Below are 27,800 nucleotides of genomic sequence, written 5' to 3'. Positions count from 1 at the left end.
AGGGTTCAAAAGAAGCCCTCAAACATAATAATAGTCACACTATGAAAAGCTCAGGGATACTGTCATATTGAATAGATAAAGAATGATTTTGTGCTGGGCGGTGGTGGTGCACGCTTTAATCCCAGCACTTGGGAGTCAGAGGCCTCAGATCTCTGAGTTCAAGGCCAACCAGAGCTGTTACACAGAGAAACCCTGTTTCAAAAAAACCAAAAAAAAAAAAAAGTTTTTTCTTCTGTAGTCACAAAAAGGCAAGGATGTCCACTCTTGGAACTTGTCTTTCATGTAGAACTTGAAATCTTGGCTAGTGCAATTACACAAGAAAAAGAAAAATTGTCAAAATCTAAAAGGATGTGTAAAATTGTTTGAACTGATGGGAGCATACATGTACCAAGCAGTAAAGATTCCAAAACAAAACAAACAAAAACCTTAAAATCAATAAATTCAGTAAAACAGTAAGTGATAAAGTCAACGACGACAACAGCAAATGATTTGAGTTTCTGAGTACTGACACTGAACAATCAGAAAAGAAAGTAAGAATAATTCTTACAGTAGCATCAAGAAGAGATATATGCTTAGAAGTAAACTTAACTAGGTCTGGGGTGAGGCTCAGTTGGTGGGATGCTCACCTTGCAAGCTGCCGCTCCGGGTTTGACCCCAGTACTGCACAAACCTGAATATGATGGCATAGGCTGTAATTCTAGCACTTGAGAGGGGGAGACAGGAGGGCAGAAATTCAAGGGTATTGTTGACTTCAAGTCCATTCTGGGACTTCCTAAGATCCCATGTCCAAAAGGAACAAGAGAAAGAAAAAAGAAATTTATGAATTAACCAAGAAGTTGAAAGACTGCCCAACTGAAAACTAGAAAGAATTTTTGAAAGGAATTACGTTGCAAACTGGAAAGATATCCCACGTCCGTGCTTTTGAAAATAATATTGTTATGATGTCTAAGATGTAAACACAACTCAAAGTAATCTACAGATTTAATGTAATCATCAAAATCCCAATTACATTTTTTTTACAAAAAGAGAAGAAACACACCATCTTAATGGTCAAACGGAATGCTAGAGTACCAGTAATAGTTTTTTTAAAAAAAATCCTGATAAAAATTAAAAGCAAATATATTCCCCAATTTCCAAACTTACTGCAGAAGTCTCAGTTATCAAAAGCATGGTATATTAAATTACCAGAAATGAACACCGTACATAGGACGAGGCCAGCGCCTTTTACAGGGGAGTCAAGACTCTTCAGAGAGAAGAGCCACCTTTTCAACAAATACTTTTGGAAAAGTGAGCATTATACATAAAACAATGAAGGGGGACTGTTACCCAACCTTCTATGACTAAGAGGCAAAAGCCTAAATTTAAGAACTGAAAGCAAAAAAAAAAAAAGAAAAAATCTTAGAAGAAAACATGGGGCAGAAGGTTCACAGCCCTGGATCACTGGGAAAGGTTTCTCTTGAGTATTACTCAGAAGTTAGAGACAGCAACAACCAATATAGGCAGAATTGAGTACAAGAGAATTTTAAACTTTTAAGAATCAAAACAGACAGTGAAATGGCTACCTACGAAGAAGGAGGAAATATTTGCAAATAATACATTTAATAAGGAACTAACCTCTACAATGTATAAGAACTCCTGAACAAGAAAAGTAAAACAACCCAGTTAGAAATGTACAAAGGATTTGAATGCGCCTTCTCCGCTACATACAGATGGCCAGTTGTTCTATGAAGATCTTATCATCACTATTTATTAGGGAATGCAAATCAAAGTCACAATGAGAAACACACCCCGCACACATTAAAATTTCTACACTGTTTTAAGACGTGTTAGGCATTGGCAAGCAAGGGAACAGAAGAATTCAGAGCCCTGTGCACTCCTGGAGTGCAGAGCCCGGGTGTTCAGTGCCATTGGGCTGATCCCCGGCGACCCACATAGGCACACATGCTGCCGGGGTGTGTGGAAGGCAGGAAATGGGTAGCTGTTGCTTAACAGGCATCGAGTTTTTCAGTTTTGCAAAATGAGAAGACTTCTGGGGATGAATAGTTGTTATGAACATGCCATTGATGAATGTAAAACCCTGAATCTGTACACTTATTAAAAGGCTAAGATGATAAATATTAGTCTATATGTATTTTACCATAAGAATAATATTAGAGTCATTGGGACTCCCAAAGAGTACTTGTTTATATTAATATTTGAAAATAAAAATTGAGTAATTAGAAATACGTATTCATTCAAAATTACAGTAATAAACTACTTATATATATAAATATATTAATAAATGCTATATTTTTGTAGCATAACTGTATCTTCCAAACCAAATATTTCGTGAGAAGGGTGACATTTTTGCTCCCATTTGTTTCACGTGCTCTGACTTGTCATTGTTCCACTGCTCTGCTTTGGAATAATTGTTAGATGTCTGTTAAAAACTTTCCAATTTTTTTTCTGCTTTTAAAAATATGGTAATGTAACTGTAACTTGACAGTGTTCTTTTTATCTCAGCATGAATCTTAGGGTTATCTAGTAGCATTATAAGACTTCACTTGTATTATAGGAGCAAAGCAAGTGCCAGGGAGGGATGTGGCCTAAGTTGGTAGAGTGCTTGCCTTGCCTGCATGATTCTTGCAGTCTGTCGGTAGTGTGTATATACTGGTGTAACCACACCACTAACTCCAACTCTCTGATAAGGCAGAAGGATAAGGAGTTCAAGGCCCGTACTCCCCACTTAGTGGGCCAGAGCCCTTAGTTAAAAGATCAGGGGGGGGGGGACAGAGAGGAGGAGGAGAGCAGAAGAAATGAGGAAGAGGAGAGAGATGAAGTGATGTCACTTTGGAGAAGCAGGAGAGGGAGATGGGGACAGAGATACCCAAATAATACAGATGCAGATGTTCTTGTTCTCACCATTGCTGTTATTCTCAGCTTACCAAATGCTGAAATCATATCTAGCCAATGTTCTTTAACCATGATTTGCAATAATTGAGGAAAGTCTCCAAGAATCCTCACATAAAGATCAAATTCCCCATCAGCTTTAGCAATAATAGTGCATATTTTACTGAACTGGGCTTCATTAGTTCTTTTCTAGTTTCTTATCTAAAATCTAAAGTCCAACAGAATGGGCAGAGGTTTTTACAAGGACCTCTTGAGTTTTGAGTTATTTTGAGTAGATTACTTTTCATTTATGTGTTGCTTTGCTTTAGTCCTGCTAAGACCAGGTTTTGCTATGTTGCCCAGGATGGTCTGATTCATGATCTCTTATTTCAGCCCCTGAAGCAGCAAAATTGTAGCTGCCTGGGGATTTATTGAACCAATTAATTTAAGATATATAGGGCAGTGATCTAAGTTCTGAAGAAGTTAACTGAGACCTTGGCTAGTTTCAAGAAATGCCTAACGTCTGCCGAGGTCTTACAGCTGCAGTATCTTGGAATGTGAAATGCATAGTGAGAGAGCCTGGCATTTGCTGTGGAGATACTTTGGTGTAGATGCATATATTTCCTGTGTGGCCTGAGTTTCCTCGACTGTATTTTGGAAACAGCCATCACTATCTCCATGGGCTTGTGAGGCATATGTAGCTATGTATTTGATACTCAGCATATATTCTATGAACACATTAAGAAGATGCTCTATTGAGAATCAGACATAATGTAGTCAGAAACACCACGCCACGTAAGAGCCATGGAAAATCATAGTGTAGTCAAAGAAGAGCCATGTAGGAGACACAGAGAATCGAAAGAACATTGAAAGGGGCTCCTGCCTACTGACGGGGAATTAGGTTGAGATTTTGTGCAAATGACAGTTGAGTTGAATCCTTAAGGAAGCATGTGGCATTGTCACAGTTGTGTGTATGACAGCAGTTATTCTTAAGTAGAAGTCATGATCTGTGTGACAGTCTGGAGATGGGGAAGCTGTGGTTTAGGCAGGAAAGCATCGGGAGTTAGCGAATGGTGGATTGTACTAGTAAATGCTCTTTGCATGTCTTGTTTTTAGTGTGCATATGTGGTGGTATCATTTTGTATGTGTCAAGAACCACCAGAGATGTTTTAGATGTGTTGTAAGAATGCTGTGCTTTGATAATGGGTCAGGAAAGGGAGAGTCTGCAACAAGGAAGACTACGGCAAAAAGAGTTAGATTACAAGATTACAAAAGATCACAGCCATAACATGAATAATTGCCCTTCAGTTAGCTAGTGAGAAATGATATGTAAAGAAAGAATTTAAAATGATTCTGAGGTTGAAATCCATACAGTTGGGATAATAGTAGTATTATTTTCAAACACAATGGAAATGAGCAGGTTGCAAGGAAAAATTCTGATTTTAAACATACTGAGTTCAAATTTTACATGGCAGGAAGGACAGCCAGCCAGAAATGTCATCTTGAGATAGTTGGAACCGTAAACGTGCATTTGGGAGTCATCCGCAAGAGAGTGATAGTTAGAATCCTGAGAGCGAAGGAGCCTGAGTGTGGCTAGGAAGAAAACCATCCAGAGAAATCCCAACGGAATGTGTGGCCGTGGCCGTGGAGGAAGCGAAGACTGCAGAAGATGTAGAAGCTGTACACGAGAGTAGAGCAAAAAAGAAAAGGGACTACAGTTTTTCATAGCTACTAAAACTCCCAGTCTCCTGAGTGCAGCAGCTGGTGAAAGGCAGGGACAACTCCCCAGCTCTTCTGACCTTAGGGCCAGCTCTCCCACCCGCCAGTCACTTCATTTTCATAAACAAATGCATGGCCTTTGAAGGTAGAAAGGAGCGTCAAAAAAAGAAAAAAAAAACTTCTGTGCTGATGATGCATGGTGCTGGTCTGGTGCTGATGCTGTGTGGTCAGGATGTGGTGCTGATGCTGTGTGGTGATTCTGTGTCTTAACAATACTGATTATTTACTGTGCACTAGGAATTAATCTGGAAACTTAAAATAGTTTAGTAAACAAGGCAAATTGAAAGTCTTGACTTAAAAGAGTTTTCCTTTAGTAAATCAGACAAACCATAACTAGTAAGTATAACGTAAATATATAGACCACAAGAAGATGGCTGGATATTGTGGGAAATTAGAATAAGCTAGGAGGAGTCAGAAGTACTATTGGGGTTGGATAATGGAGGTGGGATGTATTATAATGATGGTGACAGAAGATGTAAGCTGAGAAGTTATATGGAAGGTTTTCGTTCAAATATCTGAGAACACCAGGCAATAATAATGGAATAATGTCTGCAAAGGTTCTGTTACCATCATGGTGTTAAATATGTGGACAAAGGAAAGCATGTGCTTAATATTTGAATACATACGATGAACTCCACTATTCAACGGCCACTCTCAGTAATAATTTGGAGATATTTTGAGCATATCTAGAATATGTACTGTTTTGTGCTATTGTCACCAAAATGTGCCTATTACTGATTATTAAAACTATTGTTAAATTTATATAGATAGGATGTTTTCATAAAGTTATCCTTGTGTTGTGCTGTGTTTTACACTTAACTCTGACTGATGTTTTCCACTAGGGTATTTTGCAGTACCTGAGGGCAGTTGCAGCCCTACAGTCTGTGCTGCAGTTAGACTTCAAAGCATTATTTTTATCCAGTCTTACTTGTTTATGATTGCATTTGGGGAACCTGCTTTAGTATGTAAGGGCTGCACAGCTATTTAGCCTTCCCTATTCAAATATTTTAACATGATGTTTCCATCAAAGATACTCATGACTTGTTCTTACCAAACTTTAAAATGTTGCTTATCTACCTCGTTGTCAGGCAAATGCCATGGGCGAAAACTGAAGATAATAACTTAAGATTTCTGTCTCGCTCTCAGAGGCAACAATTGTCATGAATTGACAGCTTTGAAGGACCTGACTGACATCAAAGGTTTCAAATGATCTGGTTAGGTCAATTAATGTTAATTTTTATCTTCCATTAAGTTCTTTTAATGTCCCCTTCCCACCCTTGTTTTTTTTTCTTTCTTTCTTATATTCTAGCCAAGCCCAATACCAAGTCCTGTTCTGGGGCAAAAGCCAAACGCTAGTCAGTCCTTGCTTGCATGGTGCAAAGAAGTTACAAAAAACTACCGGGGTGTGAAAATCACTAACTTTACTACATCGTGGAGAAATGGTTTATCTTTTTGTGCAATCTTACACCACTTTAGACCAGACTTAATGTAAGTAGAAATGTCATAAATATTGTAAATAACGGGCATTCTTAAAAGAAAATAGAATAATTTCTTAGCATGTATCCTAAAATACTTGACTATCTCTGTGTTTGAACTATAGAACTTTCCTTTTTTTGAGAAGTATATGCCAGGAAACCAATCTTTTTCTCAGTACCTAAAAATTATTTTTCTATTTTTTAAATTAATTTTTCTCTTTAATCTTATTAAAAAATGACTTAATTGTGGAATTTTTATTAGTGTTCAAATAAGAGACAAGTAAGCCTGTAGCCCTTTGTATATTGTTAATAAGGGATTATCTCATGCTAAATTTCATTGTTAAAGCTAGTGTCTGTTCCTCTGCCTTAACTTCTCTTTTAGATGGGAAGCTTCAGGCAACGAAACATGTAATCACTGTTTATTTATTTATTTCTTCAATTTTCCACACTATTAGTTTTGTTGATTGAACCTCTATGAAATTGCTAGTTACCCTTTGATAATATTGAATATCAAAATTTTATATTCAGTTTGTTTTAGTTATTTTTTATCAAATATTATATATACTCATTGTGCCATTTTCTCCCTCAGTGACTACAAGTCTCTGAATCCTCAAGATATTAAAGAAAACAATAAAAAGGTAAGAAATGCCGGGGAGGGCATAGTTTCAATTTTGACTTCGCTGCAAGTTTTTATTAATTTGATAAAGGCAGTGGTGTTGGATGAGGTCATAACTGCAATTTACAGAGGTGAACTGCTTTCTGCAGTTTAAGTCCGATGCGTAGGTTGTCATGGACTATAAGGCCCCAATGCAAGGCAGACGTCGGAACCCGTGCCCGCTCGTCATCACCTGTTAACCCATATTGCTTCTAGTGCAACATTTAGCTTGAAGAATATATCCAAGGCTTTCATAACTATTTTAGGAGATGAAAGCAGGAACCTAAGGGATAAGCAGAAAAAAATACACAGGCTTGTAAATGCAAAGCAATGATAAACAATGGCTCTTTTACTTCCTAGTTAAACATACATATTTTTCATATATAATTATATAATTATTAGATCAGAACTTCCTAACTGAGGATATTGATCCCATCAGCCTCAGAGCGGCTGCATGGAGATTTGCCTGAGCCTCGTGGGCCAGCTGACTATGGCTAAGGCTGATGAATCTGTTTATCTTGTGTGCAGTATAGTATATGTAATTTTCAGTGTGCGGAGACAGCAATATCAAGGCCTGCTCACAATACATGCTCAGTGTTTGTATTGAATTGAATTTCTCAACTGAAAGCCAGTGTCATTGTTATCTTAGAATAGGCATTTTTAACCTGAGATTCTATCTTTAAGTCTGTCTGCAGATAGGATTCAGCAAGTCCTTGAATGTAGAATTCACCAAGTCCTTGGACACAGTTGAAGGAAAACATATTTTTTATACTTTATTGTGTCATAATTCTGTGACTAAACTTGTGTTTTTTCTTCAGTTGTGAAGCTCGTGACAAGTTACAGTTGTGTTAGCCATGCCAAAGGTTTTTTTTCCTGTATAAATCATATATATTCATATTTTACTACAGTTTTTGGAGATCTCTGCAGATGACACTTTTGAATTTCTTCAAATTCTTCATTACTGACTGGACATGGTAGCACACTCCCGCTATCCTAGCACTCTGGGGCTGGAGGCAGCGGGATTAGTTCAAGGTCCTTGGTCAGCCTGGGCTACGTGAAATTGTGTGCACATGTGCATATGTGTGCATATTCACACATATATTAATTAATGTGTTAATTAAAACACATTTTACTGTTCCCCAAATTCAGTTTTGTATTTTAATGGTTGTACTTTTGGTATAACTGGCTCTTTTTACTTTGTGTGCTTTGTAGCTATAAAATGTTCTTCTCGGAAGGGAGTTCATTGCCAAAAGATCTCAGAGAGGAAGGTGGTACATAACTACTGGTAGGGACCAAAAAATTAATATACTTTAAGTCATTAAATTAGAGGAACTATCACTTTTTTAAATCTTACAATCTTGGTGGAAGTTTAATTAACAAGAATTTAAATCAAAGCAGATTTTTTGCTTGATGTGGGTTGTAGAGTTATAATACACTTAAAAGTGTCATTTTTTTTGTAAGTAGAAATATGCCACCCCAAAGGGGTAGTCTCTGAAAATTAGTCCCTATTCTTCATAGAGATTACCTTTGAAGGCTAGGAATTTAACTAAGTGGAAGAAAGCTTGAAGGCGCTGGGGTCACTCCCCAGCACTTTCTGGTAGACATTCTACAAGGTAAACCCATCTCATGAATTACTCCTTAGATAATTTTAGAAAGCCTGTGTTTATTAAAGGGAAATACCTTTTTTCTCATTAATTAAACTATATCTGTGGAGGTGATATTTCTTTATCTTCCTTTTCCTGCTAAATGACATGCAGATGTTGGCATTGTAGAATGAACTACTGACAGCCAGTCAGTGGTGTCACACACCTGTAAGGCAGGAGAGCTCCTGCGTTCGTGAGTTCAACACTAGCTTGGGCACCAGAGCAAGACCCTATTAGTTAAATGATGATTACATTTTAAGTAGAGCTTTTCTTTACTATTCTAATTTTTGAAAAGGAAACATTATTGATTTTGCCTAACTTTATGTATTTTTAATTATAAATAGAACTTCACTAAAGTTTAAGTAACATGGACTTACATGTGGATTTACACATTGCTGCCTAGGGAAGAATATTCCATTTACATGTTTTCTTGAGACAGGCAATGTATCTAAGTAAGTGTTTAGCATGGCTAGATGCCGGTTCAGTCCCCAACTATCCAATAGCTCTTCCATGATAGTTAATCTTGATTTTTAATAAGGTTTTTAACACTGATTCTTTCCTTACACTATTCAGTACGTGTCAACATACGTAGTTACAGTGTTATGTACTGTGACGTCGACACTGAACGTCTTAGACACTACCTATATACTGTGTACTGTCCTGTTGTGCCCGGTTCTCCGTGGTAAGCTTTGCTGTCAATTGCAGGTAGAGTAGCCAAGAAGCAAAATCTTTGTCTTAAGTTCCACTCTCATTTGTAATATAATTGTCAGTGACTCTTCCTTAATCAACCAACACCTCGAAATAAACAAGACAATTTCCTTTGAGAAAAACCTTGGCAGTTGAGCTGACTCAGTGGTAAAGGTGCCTGCTGCCAAACCTGACACCCGAGTTCTGCCCCAGAGAGTCACATGCTGGGAGGAGAACGTTCTGTCCCAAGTTATCCTCGGACCAGCACACCCATAGTGTAACCATGTCCACTCTCTCCCAGCACGCACATGCTAATAATGCACACACACACACTCACTAGATAGATGATAGATGAAAGAGAAATAGATAGATAAAGATAGATGATAGATAAGTGATTTTAAAAATATTTTTGAACAAACAAAATCGTCTTCCTTCTTCACACGCATTCACAACACGTGATTGACCATAGCAGAAGTTAACCTGTGGGAAAATTCTTTGGCAAAATTTTTATCTCATGCGTAAGAAACCTGGTTTGTTTTAAAGTGCAGTTAGTGTGCCTAAAATGAATTGCTGCATGGAGTAAAGCACCAGCAGGAGTTTGCTCTCAAGGAAGCTGATCATTTTTTCAGGTCTGGAGAAAGAACTCAGTATCAGGGTGCTTAGCTGTGGCATCTGCACTGGACCAATATGTCCGTGTTTCAGATAATTAGGAAATGTTCAGAGCACTGCCTGCGGTGCTTTTCCTGATGGCCTGCTGTTGATGTCTGTCAGTCAGGTAGTCAAGACACACAAGGAAGAAAATGACTTTAATTTTCTTAAAACATGTAAAAGAACAAACAAGTCTATACATGCACGCCAACTGAGCCGCCTCTCCAGCAGATATTTTGAAGTATCTGTATTATAAAGCATTATTCTGTGGAAATTGAATAGGTCTTAATAGCACAATTTATTTTTTATTTTCTTTCTTCACTTTTGTTAAAGCTGTAAGAAGAATACAGACTAAATTCAAAGGCATAAATTTACTATAAAAGCACAAAAATTCTTTTGATTGAATAATTTCCTAACACTTCTTTTAAGAGAAACATTAAGTGTGCTCTTAAATGCAGGTTGCTGTCAAGAATAGAGATTTTTAACATGTAAATGCAATAGTGTGTGTGTAGGGTCCTTCCTTTCTGAAGTCTCCCTAAACCTTCAGGGAGACTCTGAATGCTTCCTAGTGACAGTGCTGTTTCAAGGGGTTAGTTCAGGATAGCAATAATTAATTGTAAATTGAGAAACAGCTTTGGTTCTTCAAAACCAGAAAAACCTGATGTACCACAGGCGTTTAAAGGCTAACAAAATAATACAGCGCAGCCTCACAGGCCCAGCTACGTCGCAGTGTTCAGAGCACTTCATCTTTTCCAGAACACAGAAGGAAAATGAAGTCCCTGTGCTCGTTTGCAAACCATCCCTCAGTGTGTATTTGAAAGCGTCTCTGCGCTTTAAGGTTAAATAGAATTTGTTTGTATTTCAAAGCCAACAGTGTGCGTTAGTTCTCTGAACGCCATGCAGTGTTCTTCGCTGTACTTACGTGGTTGTGAAAAGGGATGGACAGGGATGATAGAAGCGGGGACACGCTATCCTAACATTTCTTCATACCTCAGAATAAAATTTTATTCGAAGACTTTTGTTTAGCACACGTTCTTGCTTAGATTATGCTCGTGGATAAATATGTTATTTAATAGGATTTTCCCCTTTTCTCCTTTTTACTCATTTTTTTTTACTTGAAATTTGATTCTTTTCCTGTGGTATAGTAATTTTATGTACCCTATAATAACAAGAAGCTTTAGAATTTTGCTCTTTTTAAAATAGAGTCTGGGCTGCTCAGTATATCATGTTTGTTTGTCCCTTCTTCTCTTTGAAGGCTTATGATGGATTTGCCAGCATTGGAATTTCCCGTTTACTGGAACCTTCTGATATGGTTTTATTAGCAATCCCTGACAAACTGACTGTTATGACTTATCTCTATCAAATAAGGGCCCATTTTAGCGGTCAAGAGCTAAATGTGGTTCAGATAGAAGAAAACAGCAGTAAAAGCACATATAAAGTTGGAAATTATGAAACAGACACAAACAGTTCTGTCGATCAAGAAAAATTCTACGCGGAGCTGAGCGACCTGCAGCGGGAGCCCAAGCCGCAGCAGCCTGCCAGTGGGGCAGTGGATTTCCTGCCGCAGGACGACTCTGTGTTTGTCACTGATAGTGGAGTAGGAGAGTCCGAGAGTGAGCACCAGACCCCAGATGACCACCTGAGTCCAAGCACAGCCTCCCCTTCCTGCCGCAGGACTAAAGGTGACACGGAGCCCCACAGGTCCCAGCAGAGCTTGGGAAGGACTTCAGGGTCCGATGACCCTGGGGTAAGTTCCAGTGCAGATGCAGCCCAAGCACTGGTTTTGTCAGGCAAGAAGAGGTTCCTGAGAGCTGAGAACTTAGAATTGAGTGACTTACATGTCAGTGGTAAAAAGAAGGATGTGTCTCCACCCTCAATTTATGAGCAAAAGCCTCAGATTGTAAATACCAGCAGTGACTTGGAACAAGAGAAAATAGAGAATTCCAGACCTTTAGAATGCAGATCGGATGGTGAATCGGCTATCAAAAAGCCAGGTTTATCCCCTCCTTCTAAACTTGGATATTCATACAATAGAGATACAGATACAGACTTCACGAAAAAAATATGTACTTCTCTGAGGCAGTCAGAGTCTGATCCAGATGCGGACAGAAACACTTTAAATCATGCGGATCCCTCCACCAAAACAGTGCAGGTAAGTGGGCCACAGCGATGGGTATGTGTTTAGTAAATAGCTAGTCTGTCTTTTCTTTTGTGTTGACAGAACACTGAAGGATATTATACAAGAATGAAAGTAAGGTCTCATTTATCGGAGAAAAGTCAAAAAAAATACTACACCTGTTATATATTTAAAGTTTGTATTAGAATTTTGAAAGCCCAACTTTAAGTTTGAAGGACAAGGAATGCCAGCTTTTCAATCAAAATGCCATTCCTAGGGATGGAGAAATGGTTCCGTAGTTAAGAGCCCTTGCCGCTCTCCCAGAGGACCCAAGTTCAGTTCCCAGCCCTGTGTGGTGACCCTCAGCTTCCTGTAACTCTAATCCCAGGAAGTCTAACAGTCTCTGGCTTCTGCACGTGCCTTTCATTCATGCTGTATGCATAAATTCATATGGGCTCACATGTATGCACATAAAAATAAATAAATGAAGCTTTTAAAATGTCATTACTTGGGGAGATGGCTCAGTGGTCAAGAACACTGGCTGCTCTTCCAGAGGTTCTGAGTTCACATGGTGGCTCAGCCATCTACAGGGGGATCAGTTGTCCTCTTCTAGGATAAAGCTGTACATGCAGATAGAGAACTCATATATGTAATTTAAAATTTTTAAATGTCATTACTTATAATAAATAGTATTTACCATTAGATTGTCAAAGAAGTTTGGCATGGCACATACTCCTGTAGTCCCAATACTTGGATTCTGATGCAGGAGAGCCAAGAGTTCAAGTCCAGCCTTAGCTGTATCAAACAAATTCAAGAGTATTTCAGCATTGCAGGTAATGCAAGCATATTTCTAATATGTGCCTGCCAGATTATGTCCTTGCCATTCAAAGCCCTGTCCTCAGATGTCTTAGTTGCAATAGAACAGCATTGTCAGTTGTGGCATTCCTATGGCTTCAGTTCACTGCCTCCGAGGCTTGCCAGGATGCAATACCAGCAGTCTGAGGCAGGAGAATCATTAGTCTGAGACCATCCTGGCTACATAGCAAATACCAGGCTAGCCTGGGCTAAAAAATAAAACCCTACTTTGAAAAAATTGAGATAAGATTCTAGGAACATCCATATTTCTTCCCACAAGGGGAATATAGCTTAGTGTTGAACTCTTACCCATGATATTTCTTGTATTGATTCTGATTCTCTGCTACTGTCAGGTATAAGGGTGTGTGTGTGTGTGTGTGTGTGTGTGTGTGTGCGTGCGCACGCGCGCATGCACACGTGTAACAGAGAAAAAAATTTAAGTAGAAGAATAAAAACTTTGCCGATAAAATTATGATGCCTGCTTTTCTCTTTCTTTTAGATTTATTTTCATTGTGTGTGCTGTGTATATATGTGTGGGTGTGGATGTCTTTACAGTGTGTTTTTGAGACAGGTTCCTTCACTGAACTGCTCCTCAGTTCCTCTGGGCGACCGGCCACTGGGCCCTGGGGTTTTGCCCGTGACCTACACCCTAGGGCTGGTCCCACAGACACACACCTGGGTCTTCGCATGGATGTTAGGTATCTAACTCAGGTGCCCACGCAGTAAAGGGTTAGGTACTTCATGACTCAACCATCTCTCCATTAAAATACAGTTTTCATAGTAGGATTTTTTCTTACAGTTATGTGCAGGTGCCCTTTGAGACTTGGGCACAGATCGTCATCTCCCACCCCACAGCCTTCTCTCTTAGATGGGGACTTATGTGTCTCAGGCTGCCCTCCAGCTCACCATGTAGAGCTGTCTGCCTTCACTTCCTGAGTGCTAGGATTAGAGGCATGAGCCACCGTACCAGTGTGTGTGGTGTTTGGGACTGAAGCCAGGCTTCAGGCATGGGAGGCAAGCATTCTATCAACCACACTGTCAACACATTTACGTGATCATTTTAAACGAATTTTTAAGCAAACTAAACTGAATAAGGTATTTCTAATTTTTTTCACTTTTACAAGCCAACTCTTCTGAGTCACTCTTTGATGTAAAATTATTGGTAGTCCCCAGTCCCCAGAATTCTGTCTGCCAACACACAGCAGTTCTGAAGCACTTCTTAGCATATTATTTGAGAGCCTGGGGATATAACTTGGAGCAGGAATTCTTGCCCAGTATGCTTGAGGCCCTGGGACCAATCCCTAATACTGGAAAACAAAACAAAACTAGGGGCATGAAGCTCTTCCAAACCCTTTAAATATTCTCAAAGTTAAAACAATGACATTCTGTGATATTATTTAACTTTATGTCCAATATCCTCTCAAAACAATGTTTTCTGAAGGCTGTATGGTTCCAGTACTCCAGCAGACTGACTTCGAGCATCGGGAAATCCCCTGCTCTTCTCTTTCTAGATTTTTTTTTTTGTAAGGTTGCCCTCACCGACTCACACAAATACACACTCACACACGCATGCACAGACAACTTTTAGGAATTGGTTATCTCCACTGAGGGCTTCAGGGATCAAATTCAGGTCATCAAGCTTAAAAGCAAGTGATTTTTTTCACTGAGCCATCTCATTGGCCCTTAACTAGTTTTTCTTAATGAAAATGGAAAGTTCCGGTCCTTATTAGTAGTTTGTATTTGTTTTTACAGCCAGGGTTTTTTTAACTAAAATGTCTCTATTTAATGTGTTTAGGTATTTCTAAATGAAACATATTTTTTAAATTTCTCAATTTTTCCAAAATGGCCAAGATCCAGGGTATATCTCACACAAGAAAGTCTCTTTGGTATTCTTTATAATTGTTAAAACACAACTGTAAAAAGGTCCTGAGCCCCAAAATTTGAGTGCTTAAGAATTACAGCTTGTCTATCTTAGTTTTTCTTGTAAGTCAGTGATACTAATTAATAAAAGGGCTTTCTTGACTTTACTGGAAGGTGTCAGTATGAAAATTGGAAAATAGTCGGAGTTCTGTGCTTTTCTCATTTAGTGCTGGTAGTGCCGCATCCCCCGGGTCCTTATCTGTTAGGCCAGCACGATCAAAATGAGTGGGGAAAATACCTTCTGAACTGAACTGTGCAGGCTCCCTGTCTTATCTTAATCTATAAAATGTAAAGGCCACGTGTTTTAGTACAGGAGGATGTGCATAGGTTGTCTACTGTGCTGTTTTGTGTAATGGTGCAAGCATCTGTATGAAGTCTGCAAGGGACCTGGGAACTAATCCTGAGGGAGGACTGCATGGAGCACGTTGCCGGCTCGCCGTCTAAAGTACCCTATGATCTGTAGACAGACAGCCGTGTCTGGATTGTGATTGGGTTGCATAGATTATAAGGTCCATCGCTGGTGAGTCTGCAGAGGTGTGCTAAAGAAATGGGAATGTCAGACTCAAAGAAATACAATAGTAGAGAAGGCAAAATTGATCAAAACATGGTTATGAATGCATGCATGCATGCATGCAAATGTCACAGTAAAATCCATTAGGTTGCACAATTATATAAGGTCATTTTTACAATAAAAGCATACTGTAGGCTTCAAAAAAACTTCCATTCCCCCAAAGAAAAATCATAAAGGTTCTCGGTAAGTAAATCTCCCTGAAGTTTTGTGATAGCATAGAGTTGATACCTAATAGATACCCAATAAATATCTACCGAATGACAGTTGCAGAATTTGATGAACCTTAGTTCTATCCAACACAGATTATTTTTTCTTATAAACCGTATTTTGAGGCAAATGTGTTTAAAGATAGAAATTAATTAATCATTAAAATTAGGAATAATCTAAGAACCTGAATTCTCATTTTGGATTTTTCTCCAATAATTATCCATGTGATTACCTGGCATTTTAAACTGTCCGTTTTATTTTTCACTAAATGAACTAATATCTAAGAGCCCACTTAACTCTCACATTAGATTATGCTGTGAGTCTATCCATACAATTAGTGTGCTACACAAGATGGTGAAAATAACCACTGATTCACAGTATCTTGTATGCTTGGTTCTTTGGCCGTGCTTTATGATCTGAAAGTTTTGCATAGAGTCAAGGCAAATGTGGTAGTTCATGCCTGCAGTCCCATCACTAAGGAAGCAGGAGAAGGTGGCTTGCCATGAGTTCCAGACCAATGGGAGGGAGGGACGGAGGGGAGGTGGGAGGGAACAGTTTTGCTTAGGATAAGTATGAAGGTTTATTTGACACTAGGTTACATTGTCTCACACCAAAACTGTAATGTAGATATTGGTGTTTGGTAGGATCTAATCACAGCTAAATTTTATACGAATGTCTGCTTCTCTTTTATATATCATGTTAAAAATTTCAGACACATACACCTTTTTGTATTTTAATGTCTATGAAATCTTTGAAAAAAGAGATGTTATGTGAGAATTCGTTAGTGATTATTCTTTCTTAATAAATAATCTAGCATGAATCTCATGAGCATGTGCTCACAGAAGGTACGACATCTCATTTGGACTTATAGACCCAGCACTGTCTCTAGTACATTTGGCAATTGTGCAGCTTACCTATGTCTTCCTTAACCTGTATATCCATGAAGGGGTTGGAGCCTGTTTGGTATATGGGAAAGTGGCACTTACAGGGTGCTTATGGTTATATGATAAACTTTAACGTTTCCATGAAAAACACATTTTCCGACTAAAATCATTCTTTATGTTCACTTATCTCTCTAGTTTTGATCGTAATAGCACTGAAAACACCCCATGGCTCAATACCACGTGTCACAGTCAGTTGACTGAGGGGCATCTTAGCAATGTGTCTCGAGTTACCTTACGTTTGTGTTGGGGCTGAGGAAGAAGCATGAACTCCTGAGTGTGGATCCCCAGTGCCCACAAAGAAAACTGAGTGTGAAAGTGTGTACCCGTCATCCTAGTGCAGGGGCAGACAGGCTGGTCTGGGACAGTGCTGGACAGGGGCAGACAGGCTGGTCTCGGACAGTGCTGGATGGGGCAGACAGGCTGGTCTCGGACAGTGCTGGACAGGAGCGGACAGGCTGGTCTGGGACAGTGCTGGACAGGAGCGGACAGGCTGGTCTGGGACAGTGCTGGACAGGGGAAGACAGGCTGGTCTCGGACAGTGCTGGACAGGGGAAGACAGGCTGGTCTGGGACAGTGCTGGATGGGGCAGACAGGCTGATCTGGGACTCGCAGACTGCGAGCCTAGCCAAGGTGCAGGAGAGCCCAGAGTCATGTCTGCAAAAGTAAGATGGGACTAATCAGAGGACACCCAACTTGACCTCTGGCCTCCACATCCACATAGATGTGCATGCACTTACTTACACACGTGCACACACACACACACACACACACACACACCCTAAAAAATGTTCATGTTGGCCAGGCTCAATGACTCACAACTGAGTCCCAGCTATATGAGAAGCTTAGGCAAGAGAATTATTTGAACTGCTTTTGAGGGGAAAAAAAAAAATAAAAAGCTTGCTAGGCAGCATGTGGCTGTCAATCACAGGTTCTCAGAAAGCTTCTTCAGGAGGATCACAAATTTATCAAGACTCAAAATAAAATTAAATATGGCTGGAATGCAGCTCAGTGATCCTAAATTTAATCCCATGTATCACCAAAACCTAATACATTATTCTCAGAAATTTTACCTAAGAAACTAATAAGATTCAACCTTTATATACAAAGGTTCATAAAAGCGTGTATGGTAGTGAAAAACTTGCCAACATCCCAGATGTCCAACAAAATAAAGTATTATGCATCTGTATAATAGAGTGGGTGGCAGCCTGTTAAGAACCATGTTTAAGTGATAAAATGTGACGAGGCTAGGTGTGTCCTGCAGGCACAGTGTAGGTAGGCAGGTCGATGACACAGTAGCGACCTCTGGGCGCCATAACTGCTAGGTTCCTGGTATTTTCACTTGCATTTGTTTTCTAAAGTCCCTGTAATAAATAGGAGCTACATTTTGAATTAGAAGCAGAGTGTTTATGTGCTTTTAAGCTCAAAACACATTGTGTGGCAGCTCGAGGTTGTGGACTGCAGAATTTAGACCGGGGTCTTCAAGCAGGTCGGTCCCTTTATTTCCAGGATAGAGAAAGTGATGGGGTTAACATAATATTGAGTCTTTAGCTTGTGCTTGCCATGTGCAATGTTTTTATGCTGTTCTCTTACTGTGCTTGTGAGCTGGTCTGCTCTCATGCCCATTTTGCACAGGAAGAAACATGCTTACAGAGATGGAGTAAGTTGCCTATAACTAAGAAATGGAGCTAAGATCTGTCTGAGTCTGAAATGTTTAAACTAATATGGATATTGTGCTTTTGTTTAATGTCGCTTTTAAGAACTGGCTTCCAGTTGGGCATGGTGGTGCACGCCTTTGATCCCAGCACTCAGGAGGCAGAGATCTCTTGAGTTTGAGGCCAGCCTGGTCTACAAAGTGAGTTCCAGGATAGCAAGGGCTACAGAGAACCCCTGTCTGGAAAAACTAACCAATCAAACAAACAAAAATATTGGTTTCCTTTGGTGGCCAATGTTTGTTATTCTCTAAAAATTCATTGTAAAATTACACAGTTCATAATATTTTCCGTTCTGCTAAGATGGTTTCATCATGAGGAGAATTCTCAGTGGAGGGTAGTTTTGTGGGTTCTTTTTATAGATGATAATAGAATTAGTGGAGGGTGTGGCACATGCCTGTAATCCCAGGTGCTGGTGACAAAGGTAAGCAGATTGAGCATTCAAGGCTAGCCTGAATTAGCTACGTGAAAAGCTCAAGGCAAGCTCAAGCTACATAGTGAGACTCTCGACTAAATAAATAAATAAATAACAGCTTGGGATTTTCTATAAACATTTCCAAAATTTTAAAAGAATGTTGCCACAGATATTTTAGCATTGAACACTTTACAAAGTGAAGGTAAGTAGTTGTCAGTTCCGGGAGACTATAAAAATATAACTGGTTGGTAGATTATACTGTATGAGAAAACGTGAATATATATTCTGATATTGACACACACCTTATGAGAATATGTTCAAATAAAGTCTGATGAGGGTTTCCTGGCTGGTGTAAGCACTAGCCATGTAGGCCTGACGACTGAGTTTCATTCCATGAATTCACAATGGAGGAGAGGTACAGCTCCCCAGAGTGCCCAGCTACACTCACACATGCACTGTGGTGTGTGTACACCTGCACTCGTGCACACACTTCATGCACACACACAGTAATAATATTAATAAAATTGAAAATTTCTAAATTTATTGAAATTTCATCCAGCGTTAAGAAATAATGTTTCATTTTTGTCAAAATGCATGTGTTCATTCTACAGTTTCTTCTCAACATTCATATTTTCTATAAGTACTCCTGTTAAAAAAGGCTATACACCTGACTGTTTATTTAAATAGGCATTCTAACCTTTAACTGTATTTTTATGACTTGGCTTCTAATTCTGTGTCCTTGCTTTTAAGCACCGAATGTTGTCCAGACAAGAGGAGCTGAAGGAAAGAGCGAGAGTTCTGCTTGAGCAAGCAAGACGAGATGCGGCTGCCAAGGCCGGGAGCAAGCAAGCTGGCAGCGCAGCCCCTCCGCTCTCCAGTGGGCAGCAGAACGATGTGAGGAACCCTGTTTGCACAGACCCCAGCTGTTCATAGTGACCACAGCTGTGCTGGGTCAAGGGGAGGGCCTCGCTCAGTTGCCTTCCGTAGGTTGTCCAGTGAGACCAGTCACACTGTTGTTATTTCTGGGCGGTGCTGCTAGCTGTGAGGGGAAGTACAGTTCTGGACTAAAATTACATGCTATCAATATCTGGTTTACTTCATTTACACTTTATTTAAGTGTATTTAAGTCTATTTAAGATTATATTTCTCCATAGAATTTTGTTAGAAGCACTAGTATATAATAATACCCATTTTTATTGAGTATCTAGAGTGTGTATTTTACACAACTCCATGAAGGTATTCACAGTACTTGCCGTGTAACAAGACTGAAGCTGATAGGCACTTTTAATTTAAGGTTTTAAAGGTGTTTTGGTCAGTAAATGGTAATCAGGGATTTGAACCTGAACCTTACTAGTTTCCAGAGACCATGAATTCCCTTGTTATAGTCCCTCATTCCTATATTAAGTCATATTTTCTTCATGTGTCGTTTTTGTGCAGTACTTCATAAATAATAATGAACACAGAACAGTAGCAATCATATCATATAGTAAGATATGGAACTTATCATTGGAAACTGATAGCCCTACTTAACTACCAAACTCATACATAAAATCACAGTCTATTGTAAGTCTCTGTAGATGCCAGCTTAATGGTCTCCAAGCTATGGGGTGTTGTTTCTAAATGATGGGTCTTTATGAAATAAGGGATTATAAAAGTTTACCAAGCCATTATTTTTAACAAAAACAAGTAAAATAGAATAGAGGAGAATGGAAAATAGAGTGATTGAAAATTTATTACACTTAATTGGTTTTGTGTGTATGTGTGAAACTTTTCTTTTTCAGTTCCATTGGTCTGTGTGCTTAGCTATACATTATAATCACAAAAGTTTGAAAAATACTAGTCTGAGATTGTGTAATGACTCATGTTTATAATCCCAGTACTCAAAAGGATGAGACAGGAAGATTGCTATGAATTTGTCAGCCTGAGGTATATAGTGAGTTACAGGCCAGCTTTGGCTACAGGTGCCGTCTCATAAAACAACAGCAAAAAAAAAAAAAAAAAAAGAAGGATGGAAGGAAGGAAGGAAGGAAGGAAGGAAGAAAAACACTAAGTCTGAGGACTGTTCTAAAGAACATGTAGGCTTTATATTAGCTTTTACAGTGCTTGATGGTCTATTATATCAGTACTTTATAGACTTATTTTCCAGATAGATTTGTGTTATATCTGAAGCAAGTCTGGTCATAGTAACAGGAAAAATGATTGTTTCTCATGTGAAATTTTATTTTCTGGTGGGAAGAGAGATGATTAAGTAATTACAGGGTATGAAAACTGTGTGTTATAGCAGAGATGATTCAAGAAGGGGAGGCTTGGTGACCTGAAAGGTGGGGCATAAGCTTGGTTGCTGAAGGAACCGTTCTAATGAAGAACCACAAAAAGAGTACTTACTTCAAAAAGAAAGGGGTTTTATTGAGGTTTTATTTGTGGGGAAAGTGTATTTCATATTCTCTCAAGTACTAAAAGCTGGACAGTCTATTTCTAATTATCTAAATATAATTTTAGAATACAAGTAAATTAAAAATATACTATGAAATTGATTTTAAATTCAGAATACTTGGTATCTAAATTATTTGTCCACCTGCCTCTGCCCTCTGAGTGCTTGGATTAAAGACATGTACCAAAATGACCAATGTCATGGTTCTTACATTGTAACACAAGAAGCTTGACAGAATTATATATGCAGCAATAAAGAATGAATAAACACATGATCTGTTCATGTGACAGAAGGCAGTTTCAGCATGGCTAACTGAAAATCCAACCGGCCCTGAGAATTGGGGTACTCAGCATGGAGTCTCACACTGCTGAGATCCACAGTAGCTTTTAAATAAATAACAGATGTACTAAGTTGCAGTGTCTGTCTGTAACCTGCACGCACCTGTGGAACAGGGTATCAAGAAGCTGTCACTGCTTACCAGGAGGAAGGGGGTGAGCTCAGTGATGGGGATAAGCAAACTCCCCAGGAGGGTGGAAAGAGATAATGTGAAGCTTTACTTTGTCAGTAGATAAGTGTTAAAGTTTATTACGCTGAGAATGATTGCATATTACCAAGCATAATCATACCTCTGTAAAATTTATTCTTTTAATATTCATTTGTGCTCCTATGTGAAACATTTAAAAAAAGTTAGAAGTACTATTATAGTAGCTCCAAAGTAATGTGCATAGAGTAAGTCCAAAGAGATGCATAATAAGACATTCTGATAGAAAGAAATATCTCAGTTTTAAATTTACTGTAATAGGAATGCCTCCCGTGAGACCGATCTTCTTACTTTTCAAGTATAAACTATAGCTCCAATGCACATCATTTTTAAATTATTTATTTATTTTTATTTAATGTGCATTTTTCGTGTTTTGCCTGTGTATATAGATCCCCTGAAACTGGAGTTATGAGCTGCCATGCAGTGCTGGAAATTGAAACCAGGTCTTCTGGAAGAGCAACCAGTGCTCTTAACTGCTAAGATAAGCTCTCTTTCCAGCCCCTCCACTGCAGATCTTTAAAACGTAGTCATTTCCTAACCTGTAGCTCTATAGCTGTTGATAAGTGTTTTCCTATTCTACCCCCCTCCCTACCCCCCTTTTAGCTCCTGGCAACCATATTCTACTCTTCCGTGTGATAAACTGAACTCTTAAGTGGAATCATAGTGTTTGTCTTTCTGTGGCTGGTGCTTATTTACTTGCTTGAGCCAAGATCCTGCTAGGTCCCTGACTGGCACTGAACTTACTACATAGACCAGGCTGGCCTCAAATTCACAGAGATCCTCCTGCCTCTGCCCTGAGTGCTGGGATTAAAGGCATGCGCCACCACACCCAGCCCAATTTTAATTCCTTTGGCTAATCCAGAAGTATTATTTCTGGATTGTGCTGTGTGGTTCTGTGCTTACAGTTTAAGGAACATTCGTACTGTTTCTCATAACAGCTGCACTGTCTTCTTTTGCTGTTTGCAAAGGTGCCAGTTTCTCATTTTCTTACCACTATTTGCTGGTTTTCATTATCTATTGGTCTGGTTTGGAGTTTTATTCAAACATAGTCTTGTATGTTCCCAGGCTGAAACTGCATTCTGTCATATGAACAGATCATGTGTTTATTCATTCTTTATTGATGCATGCCATGAGATGAAAAAAGGTAAATCAAAAGGTTGGTATCCAACAGTGACATTCAGTCTTGAGGAAAATTGATAGTAACCTGAGAGTCTTCAAGAGTTTACTGAGGCCTGAAATAGTGCACATGCCTTTTATCCCGGCCCTCAGGGGGCAGAAGCAAGTGAATCTCTGTGAGATGGAGAACCAGTCTTGTCTGCAGAGTGAGTTCCAGAGAAGCCCAGTCTGGGTGGTAGTGGTGGTGGTGTTTACAGCAGAGTTTTCTAGAATTGCTTGTTGCTTATGAGGCCATTGAAGGAGAGCTCTACAGCTATTAAGTTCCCCCTGTTCTTTGTTCCTGTGAGACTGAGAACCTTCCGGTGACTATCAGGAAGAACCAGTAGAACCATGACCATATTCGCGTGCATAAGTGCATGGGAGAACGTCATGGACTTGGCACAGGCGAACTCCTTTAGGACTTTGTATTTGTAGACTGCGAGTGAAAGTTCACTGGCAAGTCAGAAAAGGGTTAAAATGAAAGGCTAAAGGAAGCAAGGTTCTACTTCAGATATTCAGGATTGTAAAATATAAAGGGAAATAAAGTGTCAGTATGAAGACATGAAACCCTAGAATCCTTTGGTAGCATCATTTAGCCTTAGAGAATAAACTCTGAGCTCCTCTTGCCCTCACAGAGGCCCCCACAAGCCCTTTTCCCCTCTTCCCGGCTCACTTCGGTCTCTTTGGTTTTCAGTGTAGTTGTACGTCATTGGAGCATCTAGAGCTACCATACTCTCGTGTTCTTGGTCAGGCATTGGCTCTTCTCTCCCAAAAGCTGCTTCTCTTTCCTGGACTGCTCTCTGTCTTTTCCCTTTGATTTACTAGAAGCATTCTAGTCTCTTGTTTAACTCTGTGCTGTGGGAAGTACAAGGACACCTAGTATCAAGTGTTGGTGAACTTTCAGTAAGTAAATGAAGGGATAGTGAGATCCTGTTTTTCATATTGTTTGCTGACTGATAACAGAGCAATAATGAATAATTAGCTATAAGAAGTTTCTATGAAGTAAAGGTTTATAAAGAGAAGAAATAAATTTTTCTGTGAAGGTCGTCAATGCGAACTGGATTGTTACTGCACAATCCAGCTGCATATCGAGATACTTTGTCACTTTGGGTTTTCAGTTCCATGTGTCCTCTGATTCCTGCTGTCCTTGAACCCTGTGCGGGAATACCTTCCTTGTTACATAGATGCTTACATCTGTGTCATCTCCTGCACAGCTTTAGCTTGATCTGCCCAGGACAACAAGGGAGTGGAGAAAGGACAGACACACAGACACACCACACATACAGAAAAGCTGACCCCCTGATAGTCTAAGGGAAGCTACTCCAGCAGCCTGGAGACTCCATGCATTCCTTATATACCACCTAGTGGAGAGGGGCTGACCTCAGGGGGAGGTCCCTGTGGGATGCGGTCTCAGTTTGCATCCATCCTGGAGGAGGAGACTGTGTTTGATAGCTCCCTATACTGGTTTAGCTAAGGTCATCACTTCCTTCCCAGTATTTATAATTAGACCAATGGAAGGCTTTACAGTTCCCGTAGATCTGAGGTTCTGGGTTCCTTGGCGTGGTTTTGTTACATTCACTCAGGACCTCATCTGCTCCCCACACATCCGCCCTTTCTCTTGTCTTGGAACTTGTACTAGAACAAAGCTGCCATGTTCGCCCTGAATCCCAGCATTCTGCTGAACATTCTCATTACTACTAAAACTGTAGACTTCACGTCAGAGGGCATTTTCTAAGTCGCTGACCACAGCCCAGTAGTCTCACCTGGTTTCATATGTACCGACTGTGTTTAAGGGTTTTTTTTGTTTTGTTTTGTTTTTTTGTTTTTTTTTTTTTTTTTTTTTGTTTTTTTTTTTTTTTTTTTTTTTTTTTTTTTTTTTTTTTTTTTGGTTTTTCGAGACAGGGTTTCTCTGTGGCTTTGGAGCCTGTCCTGGAACTAGCTCAGTAGACCGGGCTGGTCTCGAACTCACAGTGATCTGCCTGCCTCTGCCTCCCGAGTGCTGGGATTAAAGGCGTGTGCCACCATCGCCCAGCTGTGTTTTAAGTTTTCTAGGGGAAAGCCAGAGTTATAGTTTTCCCAAAAGACAGCTTGTAACAAGACATGCCATTAGCCTTTTAATTTTACTCAGTTTTTTCAAGACTACCATTACCTAAACAAGAACTTTAAGTATGAATTACCTTCTAAGTCTTCTGACTTAAGAAGGAAACAGCTAAACTGGAAGCTTCTTTAAAAGAAAAAAGTAAACAGGGTCTAGAGAAATGGCTCAAGACTTGAGCACTTTTTGCTTGTGCAGGACCCTGGCTTAGTTCCCAGCACCCTCATGGTGGCCTACAACTATCTATAGCTCCAGTTTCAAGGGATTCAAATAACTCTTATAAACCCTACAGGTATGAGGCACACACATGTTGCATGTACATGCATGCAGGTAAAACACTCATAAAACAAATCTTTTCAAAACAAATAGGAATTCTGCACTATTATAAAGTGAACCTGAAGTTTCTTTCATTATATGTAATACCTCAGTACAAAGACCCACCTATTATACAGTTTATATAACAGCCGATTGTTACCTGAGCAGGAGAGAGAACCTACCTGCAACTTACTAGTAAGTTTTAGAAGATTTGCTTTATCTTTAGATGTTTGCAGGAATGTTGGAATCCTCTAAAGAAAGCTATACATGGGGAAAGATTTTAGGTTGATTAGTCCTTTAAGATAGACTGAAAAGAATAACAATAATAAATACAGATAATAGTTACTTTGTTTTGCTGACCTTAGAAATAAACCTAAATGCCTTATTTTTGAAGAATACAAACTATTTTTCATGTTAAACCTTAATGGTTTATTTTTAATTGTGTGTCTGTGTGTGATCACATGTGTGTACAATTGTCTGTGGAGGCCAGAAGAGGGCGTCTGATCCCACTGAGTGATAGGTTGGTGTGGACCACCACGTGGGTGCTAAAAACCAAGCTGCTATCTCCTGCAAGAGCAGTGGGCATGCTGACCCCGGAGCTTCTTCCAGTTCTCAGCTCGTGCCTTTAAATACATTCTATTGTCATGAAGGCGGGGGCTGTCTTGTTCTTTTGATATTTGTTGGAAAATATTAATTTAAATGGAACTTGTTCTATCATGCTGATGATTGTGTATAGTAGATTTACATTAGCTCACTGACTATTCTCCAGATAATAAGATGGAGTTATCATCCACTTGGCAAAAAGATATCATAAAATGTCATTTTGGTAAAACCAGCTAGAGAGCTGGCTCGGTGCTTAAGAGAACTTGTTGCTGATGCAGAGGACCCAGGTTTAATTCCAGCACCCACATCGCAGCTCACAACCACTTGTAATTCCAGCTCCAGAGGGTGACACTTTCTCTGAACTCCATGCTACCAAGCATACATGTGGCATATAGATGCAGACAAAACAGTTATAAAATAAAATGAATTAAATTTGTTAATCATTTTGATAAAAATCTGGGTACCTTTTTTGGTAATTTTTCATGTGCATCTGTATGTCTTCATATGTTTTGTTCTAAGTATATAGCATTAAAGTATGTATAGAATTATAGTTATATGCTCAAATACTGGCTTTATCATACATTTTATAGATATTATTACATTTAATAGCCTCTGTTAATCAAAGTTTTAAAATTAAATTAGAATTTTTATTTTTCTAAATTATCACTTCTGTTATTAGGGAGAAATAGCTTCACTTTAATTTATAATTTCAATTATTATAGGTATGAGTTTTCAGTTGCTATAAAAAGAAGTCCAAAACCTTTAAAACACATAGAGTATTTTATCTTATTTAGAGATAGAATATGCCTAGGGCACCCAAGATGAAAATATCTTTTGTATTTTACTTCAACACAGTCATCAAAAGATCAACTGTACATAATACATTTCAGGCCAGTAAGACACATTAAGTGATGTCTGATCTTCCCGCGGTTGCCTTTTAAGGAAGAATGCGGACGTGTTCCTATGTTCAGTATGAATATCTGTATGAGGCAGTGCTTTTTTATTCTCCGTGATTTAAATAATACTTTATCTCTTCGGTCTGAATTTAAGTTGGTTTGAAGTCTGCTATTCTAACAATAGTTACTAGACTTCTTAGCAAACGTTGTTATCTTGCTAGCATATCTCTAGAGTCACACAAAACCCAGCATTGTTGGGTGGGAAAACCCCCAAGCATCTTTTCTGTTATGTCACCATAAACCCCTAGCTCCAGACATCCTATTTACTCAAGAATGCCATGGGCGTGTAAAGCTAGCGCTAGGTGTCTTAGCATCGGGAACACTCTTTTTATTGCCACTGTTAAGGCCCGTGCACATTTTCCGTGTGGCTGTTTAGTGTCACGTTGAACATCCCGGATGATATCACCATTGCTAAGGCATATTTCCTATTGCCTGGTCTGTCCCTGCTCAGCATGTGCACGAGTAGAGTTGAAATCTTAATCCATTTCATTTGTAATGTTTCTTTTGTTCTCCTTATCATGTTCTGACTTTCCCAAGGATATATGCTTTGAATGAATTCACATATGCATTACTAATTGTGTGCTATTGTATTTACAGTTCCTAGTGGTGGCACTGTGAAGCCACTAATGCCTTTGCTTCACTTGATGGGAAATCATCTGAGTGTCTTTGATAGCAGTGAAACAGTATTAATTGTTTTGTACATTTCTTGGTCACTCTTCTTAGGTGGTCTTCATAATCTATTAGAACTTTGAGCCAGATTTTTGTAATGTCATGCTTCCAGCCGTGATTAAATGGGTAATTAATGAACACTCTTTGGCAACGTGGGCCACATCCTGTTAATTTTCCCTTTTGAGTTTTTAGAAGTTGTCTTCTATGTCAGAAATCATTGCACCACCTTGCTATGGCCCCTTGGCATGAAACCACAATGACTTGATTTTTGCAGCCATTAGTAGATCAGAGCAGTAATTTCACAGTATTTTGGTCAAGGCAATTATAGTCCCCAAAACTGAGTAAATGTGAAAAATCATGAAAGAAGTCCAGAAATACCAGGTGAGCTTCCTCGTGTTCACTGGGACGTTATGATTAGTTTAATTGGTCTTTGTTTGATTTTAGCCGCAGAATCTGTTTGTGCCACAGCCGAGCGGTGACTTTATAGTTGAGGGTTTCTGACCTCCTTTGACATGGTCGATGCAAAAATGAGCCCTTTGAAGC

The 27,800-nt window shown here is 39.2% G+C and overlaps 1 protein-coding gene across 10 annotated transcripts in view; it reads left to right on the top strand.

Moving 5' to 3' along the window:
• Ehbp1 (EH domain binding protein 1) overlaps positions 1 to 27,800 on the top strand; it is a 254,819-nt gene that overhangs the window by 158,995 nt on the left and 68,024 nt on the right. For all 10 annotated transcript variants that reach the window (XR_007591427.1, XM_050140935.1, XM_050140936.1 and 7 more), the window contains exons 11-14: positions 5,957 to 6,135; positions 6,712 to 6,760; positions 11,011 to 11,907; positions 19,243 to 19,386. Coding sequence is in view for 9 of the 10 variants with exons in the window: in XM_050140935.1 (XP_049996892.1) it covers positions 5,957 to 6,135; positions 6,712 to 6,760; positions 11,011 to 11,907; positions 19,243 to 19,386 (1,269 nt within the window). In the remaining variant the exon portion in view is untranslated. The remainder of the gene's footprint in view (positions 1 to 5,956; positions 6,136 to 6,711; positions 6,761 to 11,010; positions 11,908 to 19,242; positions 19,387 to 27,800) is intronic.

This window comes from Alexandromys fortis, unplaced genomic scaffold, assembly GCF_014885135.2.
Source record: "Alexandromys fortis isolate MF-2015 unplaced genomic scaffold, M_Fortis_MF-2015_v1.1 scaffold_7, whole genome shotgun sequence".
Lineage (NCBI taxonomy): Eukaryota > Metazoa > Chordata > Mammalia > Rodentia > Cricetidae > Alexandromys > Alexandromys fortis.
Note: the sequence above shows the minus strand (reverse complement) of the source record. Positions and strands in the feature narration are given on the sequence as shown.